Here is an 11,834-nt window from a genome sequence, read left to right on the forward strand (position 1 = left end):
GCACGGAGTCTTCGAGGGTGAGCTTTGCTATTGACCCGCTGCCATGGTTGGGTTTGATTTTTTTTTTCCTAGCCTTGAAGCAATATGCTAGTTGCATGCACTTGATTTCATGAGCTTGGTTAGTTCAACATTGATTGCCATGGCCCCAGCAACTTTCCAACTCTTGGCAGCCATATTTGTAATGGTTATGTTTGCAAATTGAAATGCTTGGCCTTACGTAGACAAATTAGGTGGGTCCCAATATCCATTAAGTGTTGTACGTCACCCCTTAACTCATATGCCTTGAGTGCTTGCTGGGCCACTACTTTTGACTTTCTTGGTTTGTTGTATTTTATTAGAATGGACTTGCAGCATGTTGATATATTTGCTTTTTGCTCGGTCTTCCACACAGCTTGGGAATTGGGCCAAATTTCAGCTCTGTGGTTTAACTATTGTGTTGAACCAGCTGCCCTTTTGCTTTCCCAACACATTGACCACATACTTAAGCTTTGTTTGGTGGTTTTGCCCTTTCTTTCAAGCATTTGTTGAGAATCAAATAAGGGAGAAACCATTTTTAGTGTCGACGGTCCATTAGTGGGATATCTGTAGGTGGGTTTGCCTAACAAAGCCCCCTTTTTTGTTTTTTTTTTTTTTGAAATTCCTGCTTTGTTGATCTGGCTCGGTTCTGATATGAATTATCCTTTTTGGAGCTGTTGTGAGATACGCGTTAAGCTTTAATTGGAGGATAAACAAAAATGTGGGTTTCAATCTCTCTCTGTATAGCACAAATTGTTGCTTATCTTGCATACTCTTGGGGTGTGCCTCTTTGACAGTATTTGATGTTTTCGGCAGCCTTCCTCATTGACAACGTTTGTCGGTTTGTCCATGGATGTGTTGCTCCGGCATCGTTGCTACCGACGTGGGTTGTAAGTTACAACCTTGTAGGTAACCTTTCAATCTCTGTTGTTGATTTCTATGGCTCTTTCTCTCTCTCTCTCTCTCTCTCCATTGATTCTGGCGGTTGTTAGTTGGGGCATTTCCCTTTTTTTTTTTAGCCTATCATTTTCTCACTCTAGAAATTCCATCTTGTTGTTTTAGACTTCTTCATCTTTACCAGATCCTTAACGCCTTCAAAGTTTGAGGGCTTCACCACTGGTGGTGGATTTTGACGCTCCCTGCTATCGGTTTGCCACTCGCCGCTGGTGGGTTTCACCGTTGCGTTGTTGCTTTGCTACCGTTGAGTTTGCCCTGCTGATGTTATGTGCTGCTCTTAGTTATTTGAGCTTGGCTGCCTTGTCATTGTTGTTATCCATCTATTATCTTTAATCAGGATTCTATTTTGGGGATTCCCATGGTCTCCTCTATTCGTCTTTAATTTTGACTTCAATGATTGTGACCTTGCTTTTTTCTTGAACAGTTTTGACTTCAATTCCTAGCAAGTTTGTTTATTTATGGATCTGCATAGTGAATTTTGATTTCTTTGCGGGCGTTGGTCGCTTCGTTGCTTGCAGCATTGGTTTGGTACTGTAAGTCCGTCAAATTTCCCTTGCCACTTACTTCGCCTCTTGTTGTTCTTTGCTATTGGTTTACGTTTTATTCATGGGGAATTATTAGAGTTGGGTAAATACTCCAAAGGGCATGGCTTGGTTTCGTGGAGAGTATAACATACAGGAGGATGTGACCTTAACTTTGGCCAGGCCAAGTGCTGAGAGAAAAGGCACTAAAAACATGACTGTTTTCACCATAGCTTGTATCGTTGAAGTGGGGTTCGATTCCCGCTTGACCCTTTGCTTCGTTGCTTTTTACACCATGTTGAGCACACTCCTATGCAAATTTCCACCAACTCCTTTAGGATAGTGCCAGGTGTGTGTTCCTTAAACCAAAGACTCGGGCTTGGTTTAGGCATTTGGGATATTGTTTGGTTTTACTATATGTCTCATAGTAGCAGTGCGACATATTACATTCGTGCTCAGCCTCTAGCATACCAATTGGTGATCGATTTTCCTGACATAGATAAGCATGGTGATGACTTCTTTTTTCGTAGGGGGAAATTGGAAATTTCTAACTAGGACCAAGCATCGAACAAAGTTAGTACCGAGGGTCAATGGTTGCCCAGGTCTCTATCTTGCTTTACGCTTTCCTTGCTTCTCTACTTGCCTTTAGTTCCTAGCACTTTTATATAATGCTTTGTGTTTTCCACTCTTTTTTCAGGGAAGGGTTATTTCAATCAGAGGAAAACTTTAGAAAATAGAACGGCAATCAAAACTACTCTTAGCTACGAGAAGCATTCTCCTTCTAAGTTGTTGGGATACGAGCCTGCATACGAACCCGAATCGAACGAAGAGATTGAGGTTGGGCAAGTCGGTACATCCTCTGCCGCTGTACGAGTGCCAAGCCAATCCGAGAGCAGTAAGTGCTACACTCCATCTCCTTCACCAACCAGTGAGGGAGAAAACATATCAAGGAGCTGAGTGTTGTTAGATTTACAAACTGCTATTTTTGGCACTGACCCTTTCCCAATTGAGGTTACTAATCTGTCGCCAACCAAACTCTCACGACCGACCGAGCAAACGTCGAGGGTGGTCTTAACTACTACGGCCATGGCTACAACTACCTTCATTTTGGACTGAGCGAAGGGAAAAAGGAAAGTGAAAGAAAAAGGTAATGCTGGTGCTGGACTGAAACAGAAAGTAGGGCCTAATTTGTGGGAGCCCGAGCTCTAGCACGAGGGTCGTTCAATTGATACTAACGACTCGGTGGTGAGTTTGGCTACCCTAGCTTTTGATCTTTCGAAGGATTTGCTTCTTTCACTTGATATGGCTGAACACAATATTCAGGCAAACAATGACTTGATAAAGAGTGCTTTACAATATATGGTGGTGGTAGGTTCTTGTCTTCCTCTTTTTTGAGTTGTCAATTCTTTTAAGGGTATTTTCTTATATCTTCAATGGTTTTCAGGCTAACTAAAAGACTCACCTAGCCCTTGGTCACTATGAAGAGATTGAGCAACAATTTCTTGAATTAAGAGAGCGGGTTGGTGTGGTGATTAAGGCTTTAGAGTTAGAAAAAGCCTCACAAAAAGAGATTTAGCAGGAAAAGACAAGGTTGAAGCAAGGCCTTGCCATTTCTGAGAAGGTTCGGTTGCTCATAGCTGAGGCTGTAAATAAGGACAAAGCTCAGATAGCAGAATTAAATGCTAAGTTGAAGCTTGCAGAGGACCGTTATTGGAAGCAAGGTTAGGATGAGGTTGGTGTTGCTTATTTAACTAAGGTCCGCAAAGCCAAAGATGGGATTTATGTCCAGGCTTGGAATAATGCTTTGACTGCGATGAATGTACCAAAGGGTTCTCCTCTTTATAAGGAGATCCCAGCTTTTTTAATAGGAAAGGCTCAACCGACCACCCAGCAGATTGTACCATCGAGTGCTTCCTACCATTGATCGGTTGACTCTTCTGCCAGCTTCTACTGTGGTTGGATAATCCGATTACTGTTCAGGAGATCATGTTGCCAACCAATTCTACTGCTCCTTTAGATGTTCCTCAAAAATAGCTCTTTCTCTTTATCTACTTTTTTTTTTTGGTGACTCCCCTTGAGGAGTTTGGTTGCTTTTTGTGAACGCAAGGTTTGACTTATTGGTTTTTGTGACTCTTGCAAGATTATCGATGAGATGTTATATGTTTTTGTCAGTCTATTTGATCTTCATCTTTGTTTTTTCTCATCTAAGCAGTGGCTCCAAGGCCGAACGGACCATTTGTTCGGACAAACCAGGCTTCTTGTCTTAGAAATTTTTTTTTAGGAACAGAAGCTTTGTCTGCCCCCGGCCGAGTAAAGACTCAAAGGCCAAACAGACCGTTTGTTCAGACAAACCAAGCTTATTACCTTAGAAAATTTTTAGAAACATAGGCATTGTATGCCCCTCGACCGAAGCAAAGGCTCTAAGGCCAAACGGACCATCAGATCGGATAGACCAGGCTTCTTGTCTTAAAGAAAGAAAGCTTTGTGTGCCCCATAGCCGAGCAGAGGCTCCGAGACCGGACGGACCGTCTGTTCGGATAGACCAAGCTTCTTGCCTTGGAAAAAATTTTGAAAAATAAAAATAAATAAGTAGATAAAAAATATACTGAGTTTGACCAAACACTTCGTTGTTTGTTTTTTACTTAATTCAATCAAGTTTAGCTCATCGGCGGGCATAACTCAGCCCTCCGTTAAGCACAAGTTGTTACCATGGACCATGCTTTCAAAAAATGATATTCGGCAAAAATTCCACCAAGCTATACCACTTGGCGCCCTACTCCAACTAGAGGTTGAGATTTCAGGCTAGGGCATAGGTTAAGACCTGTAAACCAATCTTGCTGAATTGCAAAGCGAAAATATACACGACACGTATGAAAAAGAACACAATTGTATGGAAAAGTTGATTTCATTAATACTCATAAGATGGGGATTACATTTAAAAGATGTTCAAGTCATTATATCACTGATAGTATTTCTTCAAATTGGCAACATTCGAAGGGCGAGGAAGAGGGTTGCTTGTTAGATCGGCAAAATAGTAAGCTCCGTTGCCCAAGGCAGAGGTGACTTTGTACGGCCCTTCCCAGTTGGGTCTGAGCTTCCCTTTTGCAGGGACCTTTTTGTGATCCATGACCTTGCTTAGAACCACATCTCCAGGTAGAAATTGTCTGATAAGCACATTTTTATTAAAGCTTCTGGTAAATTGTTACTAATAGGCTGCTAAGCGAATGAGGGCAGCCTCTCTGCGTTCCTCTGCTAGGTCTAGAGCTTGAGCGATGGCCTCATCATTGTTTGCTAGTTCAAAGGTTTCAGACCAAATTGTGGGGAGATCGACCTCTAGAGGGATGATGGCCTCTATTCCATAGGTGAGGGAGTAGGGCATCTCCTCTGTCGATTGCCTTGGTGTAGTCCTGTATGCCCATAAGACATTTGGTAGTTCTTCTACCCATTTTCCTTTTGCCTTTTTCAGGCACTTCTTAATCCCATTAATGACCATTTTGTTAGACGCATCGGCTTGACCATTGCCTTGAGGGTAGACTGGAGTAGAGTTTTTGAACTCAATCTTTAGGTCAGAGCAGAATTTCCTAAAAACCTTCCCATCAAACTGGGTACCGTTATCAGAGAGTAGGACTCTAAGGATGCCAAATCGAGTGATGACACTTCTCCAAATGAACCTTTTCATGTCAGCTTCCTTTATGCTTGCTAAGGCTTCAATCTCCACCCACTTGGTGAAATGGTTAGTGGTAGCAATAAAGAACCTTTTGTTAGTAGTACCCCTTGCTAGAGGTCCAACAATGTCTAGATCCCATTGTGCAAATGGCCATGGGCTAGTGAGGGGAGTTAGGTACTTGGCTGGTTGATGAATGAGTGGGCAAATCTTTGGCACTTGTTGCATTTTTGGACATACTGCTGGGCATCTTTTCGTATACGCGACCACCAGTACCCATGAGTGAGAGCTCTGTGTGCCAAGGATTGACCTCCAGTGTGGCTGCCATAGATCCCCTCATGGATTTCATAAAGCAAATTCTCCATAAGATTGGGATGAACACAAAGAAGAAATGGACCAAGGTAAGACTTTTGTAGAGCTTGCTCGAGGGTGAGACCCAAAATCGCGCAACTTAGTGCCTTATTTTATGTGCTTCTTTCTTGTCGTCTGGAAGGGTACCATTTTTTAGGAAGGCAACGAGAGGGTTCATCCAGCTCGGACCGAGGTCAATACAGAGGACCGAGCTGGGTGGATCAACAGTCGGTTGAGGAACAAATTCGATCCATATCTTATGGCCATTTCTAGAGTCCACCGACGAGCCAAGACAGGCTAAAGCATCGACGTGGTTGTTTCCATCTCGGCCAATTTTCTCAACCCTGATAGCTTGAAATTTGTAGATAAGGTTCTTGGCTTGTTCAACATATGATGTTATCTGCTCATCGCGGGCTTTGTATACTCCAGTCAGTTGGTTCACCACAAGTTGGGAGTCACTATAAACAAGTAATTCCTTTGCATTAAAGTGTTTGGCGCTGCATAGGTTGGCTAGAAGAACCTTGTATTCCACTTCATTGTTGGAAGCTTTCCATCCCAATCTGATGGCCTGCTCCCAAAAAAACCCCTCTGGTGAAATAAGGACCATTCCTGCTCCAGAACCCTTTTGGTTGGAGGATCCATCAATGAACAGCTACCAGACATCACCAATGAAAAGTTTTCATGCCTCGGTGGGGGTTTGATAAGTGTTGTGGGCTCTAGTTGCTAGGGTCGTGCTCCCTTTGGACGGACTAGTCAATCTTGGAGTGAATTCAGCCACGAAGTCTACTAACACTTGAGCTTTGATAACAATCTGTGGTTAGAATTTAATGTCGAACTCCCCTAGTTCTACTGCCCACTTTGATGTCCAACCTAAGAAATCATCTCGGCTGAACACAAACTTGAGAGGGTATTTAGTGAGGACATTGATAGTATGTCCTTGGAAGTAGTGAGCAAGCTTCCTAGAGGCGATCAATAGGGCGTATGCTAGTTTCTCTAGTGGTAGGTATTTGGTCTCGGCATCCAGGAGGGTTTTGCTAACGTAGTGTACTGGCTTTTGATCCTTCCCTTCCTCTCTAATCAAGACTACACTCACAGCGTGATGGGAGACAGCCAAGTAGAGAAAAGGCTCTTCGTTGGGGACTACAATGGACAAAAGAGGAAGGGAAGAGAGATACGTTTTCAACTCTATGAGTTCTTCGGAGCACTGGTCATCCTATTCGAAGCCTGCCTTATTCTTTAGGAGCTGGAAGAATGGTCTCATTCGTTCGGAAGATCGACTAATGAAACATTTCAATGTTGTGGCCATGCCAGTGAGCTTTTAGAGTTCCTTAGCCTTTGTAGGTGCCTCAATGTCTTGGAGGGCCTTGAACTGGTCGGGGTTGGCTTCGATGCCTCGCCTGGTCACCATATACCCCAAGAACTTCTTTGAACCTATCCTGAATATACACTTTGAGGCATTCAAGCGAAGCTTGTGGGTTTTCAGGATTCAGAACACTACCTCTAAGTCTTTTAGATGGTGTTCAACCAATTTACTCTTGACCACCTTGTCATCGATATAGGCCTCCATTGTCATGCCCAGTTGGTCCTTGAAGATTTTGGTGACCATCCGTTGATTGGTTGCACCGGCGTTCTTCAGGCCAAAGGGCATCACTTTGTAGCAGCAGCTGCCCCTTGGGCTAATGAATGTTGTCTTCTCCTAATCTAGGCCAAACATGGGGATTTGATGATAGCCACTGTAGGCATCCAGAAAGCTCATCCATTCATATCCAGCAGTTGCATCTACCTGTTGGCCTATCCACAGGAGAGGAAAGCTGTCCTTAGGACAAGTTTTCTTAAGGTTAGTGAAGTCAACATACACCCTCTTTTTCCCGTTCTTTTTCTTCACCATGACAGTGTTAGACAACCATTTCGGATATTGTACCTCCTGTATAACCTTGGCTGCCAATAGCTTATCTACCTCTTGGTTCACCGCTTCTGTGTGTTTTGTAGACGATCATCTGCTCTTTTGGACTACGGGAGGAGTGGTGACATGCAAACCGGGGTCCAATCCAGGAGTCCCATAAGCAAACTAGGCAAATACTTCGATGTTCTTGCGGAGGAGAGCTAGCAACTGCTCCTTCTCTCCACAAAAATCAAAGTGCCGAGCAGAAAGTACTTGTTTGGATCTTCTCCATCCACCAAGATCGTTTCAAGGTCCTCTCATATCTTCTCTATTGGTATTCTACCAACGTTTTCCAGTACAAGTTGATCAGACAGTTTGACCATTTGGACTTCTTTGTATGCTTGTTTAGACTTCATGGGGGCGATGAAGCAGTGCTTCACCGCAACTTGGTTGCCTCTAATCTCCTCCACTCCATTTTTTGTTGAAAAATGGACTATCTGGTGGTAAGTGAATGGCACCACCTCCATTGCATGAATCCAAGGATGTCCAAGGATTGTATTGTACGGAGATGGAGTGTTGATCACCAAGAAGTTGACAGGGACCACTTTGGACTTTGTTGTGATGGACAAGGTGATCCAGTTGAGCGGCCACTCTGTCTGTCCATTGAAGCTGACCAGAGGGGAGATTGCCGGGGTTAAGTGTTGCTCATCGAGACCCAACTTCTTGAAAAGGTCATAATACATAATGTCAGTGGCGCTTCCTTCATCAATTACGACCTGTTTCACATCAAATTTGTTTGTCACAACAATGGTGACGATCAGGGCATCAGTGTGGGGATGTTGGATTCCTTCCAGATCCTTCTCAGGGAACACAATGTCGAACTGAGAGGGCTTTGCTTCTGTTCTAGACTTCTTTAGCGGTGGTCCTATTGACATGACTTATTGTAAGTGCGTGTCTCTCTGAATCTCACCACGAACGGCATTCTCTCTTTGGGGGTCGGTCATCCCATGGATGATGTTGATCACTAATCGTGGGGCTTGGTCCCCTGGTGGAGGAGCTGGAGGTTGCACTTGTTTTTCCCTAGTGTTCTCAACACTAATCCATTGCTGGAGATGGTCAGCAGTGACCAAGTCCTTTTTTCATAGTGGTAGGAGCACCGCCACTCCTGATTGCGTCAGGCAGGGTCCCCCATCATCTTGGGGGGCTAAACAAAGTAGGGTTCTCCTTTGATTTTTTCTAGGAGCTTATAGCTCAGCTCCGTGAACACAATAGTTATGGCTTCATAAGATCTACTCTTTCTTCTTCAGTTTCCATTGTGGGTTGCTTAGTTTGGCCATACCTCCTTCTCTAGTCCTTCCTCCTAGGCTGCTCAGTCCTGTGTTTCTAGGAGGCCGGAACTCCATCATCTACAACTGACGCTTGTACACAGGTAGCGTCATCTTCCACACGGGCTCGCTCCTCTATTCGGGCTCTCAACTCTTTCAAGTCAGAGGTGGGTCGTTTCATCAACGACTGCCTAAGCTTATATGAATGGGGGAGGCCTTGTTTGAAGTATAGAGCTGCCAATGGCTCGCTACAAACATCTTTTTTTTGAGTCGCCATATGCCTTCCAATAGCGTCAAGCGTACTCGCGTAAAGACTTCTTTTTATCCTTCCAAATATTGAACAAGGTGTCCAATCCCTTCAGGATTCGGTTATTAGAAACAAACTGTGTGAGGAAGGCGTCAGAGAGCTGAGCCCAATCATAGATTGATTGAGGAGGAAGCTTGTCGTACCATTGGAGGTCGTGCTCACCAAGGCTAGAGGCGAAAACCTTGCACATAAACACATCGTTCTGATTCCAGAGTGACATCATTTGGTGGTAGTGGCTGATATGAGTCAGGGGGTCTAACTTCCCATTATAGAGGATGAATTTTGGTGGACTATACATCTGAGGAGCTTGCACCACCTTAATCTCAGGGCAAAGAGGGGAAGCGACTAGTTAGTCTAGAGCACGACGCTCTATTTGATGAACGGACCGATGTAGATGCTCCTTCTCCTTTTTCTAAATTAGGAAGAGAGAGAGAGAGAGAGAGAGAGAGAGAGAGATTTCATTTCCATGGATAAAACCACTTGTTACTGAACTTGTCATGTATATTTTGAAACATGAATATAGACAATTTGAGCATTCTGTATCACATTTAGAGTGTTCTCTGCAAATTTGATAGTTCTACAAAAATTGATAAAATGGAGGTGGGAAGGCATATTTGAAGCTGGCTAATTGGCCCTGAAATTCCCAATGGACCAAGCTTGTAAATATACAAATCGGAGGATACACACATTTTCATAAACAAATTCTAGCAGCAGTGAAGGCCGTGTCAGTTGTAATGGCACCACATGTACCATGGAATAACTGAAACAATTCATGATTATGAATATCAGGGGAGATGCAACCGATATATTATCCTCTATATCACTGCCAATCAGGCTTCCTGCTGCTTACAGACTGATCAAGGATCATGTTTCTGAATTCAAAAATTAGGTTTTGAGCGATCATTTGCAAATTGGGTTGTTGTGAGCTTTTTCATGGCTTCCTTTTCTAATTTCTTCTTTTCAGCAGCTGCCTGCTGCTCATTTTCATCATGTGCTTTATTGAACATCTTAACAAACAAAGCCAAGATTTGTGTAACTGCAGGCAAAAACCAAAAAAATTAACAAAATTTTTTCTAATTATTGTTCACTTAGTTAAATTAAGTGCGAAACTTAAACATTTAATAGAAGAAAAGACAAAAAAAAAAAAAAAAAAAAAAAAGCACTTTCTTCTGGAGGTGTTATGGCTGCATTGACGTGGCTAATTATTTTTCATGTAAATTTTTTTTTTTTTGGCTAAGGATTCTAGTTATTTAAGATAAAGCAATTGCATTTTGTAGCACTTTTTACTTCCTATTATAATGAAATTATATTTGACTCTTTGATTATCTTAATTAAGAACTTTCTTAGTCGATATTTGAGCCTTGGTTGAGGTGTTACCATAGTGCTTGGGCGAGATTGGATCAAAAACTTCAAATTCAAATAGTTGTTATTGAGTAGTCATCACTCTTTTATCATTCTCTCTCCACACTTTGAATCTTGGTGTAAGGCTAGAGCCATTGGAATGCTTACTTCTGGGGATTCAATTTGGACACAAGAATGACCCTAAACGGAGTCCGAATAAGTGAGTTATGCCTGTTTGAAGTTAGCGAATCTGTGCCATATGCATAGTTCGCGCGAGCACAACTTTCACCGCTCGAGCGGTCCACAGACCATTCTAGCTCTACTTTTCAAAATTTTTTGAGATACTAGAAGCCTCGATTCACCGCTCAAGTGCACTTTTGACCGCTCGAGCGAACCGTCTAGAATCATATCTTTGAAAGTCACTTTTTGGGTCAAATCTTTTCACTTTTCACTCCCTCTTCCCTATTCTTCTACCATTTTTGAGTTTTTAAGCTTTTTAACTTTGACTGCATCTATTTCTACACATCTTTGACCCCTGGTTCCTTATACCAAAATGTAGAGGGTGACGAGAGCTTCATTTTAATCTGAGCGGATTTTGTTTTCGTCATCGTGGATTTTTTGACTTTCTCGTCGCTTCAAAAGATAGGGATTTGTTTGCTCCTTTTCAATACTTCATATATAGATAGATATGTGGTAGATTTTATTGCATAAAAATCATATCCATTATGGATATCTTTGAAAGTCATGAAAAGGGATCTAACGTTTGATATTTATGAATGAGATTGTTAAATTGATTGTTGTTTGGGTTAATTGGGGAATAGTTTGACATGTTTATGTTGAAAGGGAGAAAAAACCCTATTTTCATGTTTTGACTTAGTGAATTAAAAAGCGGTAAAGTTGAATAATGTCTGTGTTTTGTTAATATAGATTGTGTAAATGTGTTAATAGCTAAAACGTAGAATTAACTATGACATTGGAATTATTTTGGATTAATCATGTTGAGTTGAGGGGTTGTGGCTTTAATATCCATGGATTTAGTTTTGTGAAATGAAGAGAATGAATTTGGATAAAGACTGGAGTATGTTAACTTGGAAAATAAGATAATTGATTTTTGAAAAGAGAAGGAAATCAAAACACTTTGTAAATTTTAGATATGAACATGAGGTTGGATTATGAATGTTTTATTTTCCTATTGTTGTGGTTGGACTTAAGGTCTCATGAAATAAATTGGATTATTGTATTATGCGTATTAAGTACATACATTTAGAGATTTTGTCCTTGGTCATCGGTGGAGGATGAAACTGTTGTGTTGAATCGCTTATGTGTATGTATTACACTTGTGTTATTTGTGCATGTAATATGTTGTGACGGGTGGTAACAAATATTGTGCTGAGAATGAGAGGTACCATTACCTTCCAGCTAGCGCCTGGAGAATTGGCTACACTTCAAATGAGAGGTACTAGTACCTTCC

The 11,834-nt window shown here is 42.1% G+C and overlaps 1 protein-coding gene across 1 annotated transcript; it reads right to left on the minus strand.

Annotated features, from left to right (window-relative positions):
- Nucleotides 1–7,707: 7,707 nt before the first annotated feature.
- Nucleotides 7,708–8,325, minus strand: LOC145804047 (uncharacterized). Its single transcript, XM_082897462.1, has one exon. It carries the CDS (start codon nt 8,323–8,325, stop codon nt 7,708–7,710), a length of 618 nt encoding a protein of 205 aa, XP_082753588.1.
- Nucleotides 8,326–11,834: the final 3,509 nt, after the last annotated feature.

Source organism: Camellia sinensis, chromosome 12, assembly GCF_055761805.1.
Source record: "Camellia sinensis isolate YWXY chromosome 12, ASM5576180v1, whole genome shotgun sequence".
In the NCBI taxonomy this organism is placed as follows: domain Eukaryota; kingdom Viridiplantae; phylum Streptophyta; class Magnoliopsida; order Ericales; family Theaceae; genus Camellia; species Camellia sinensis.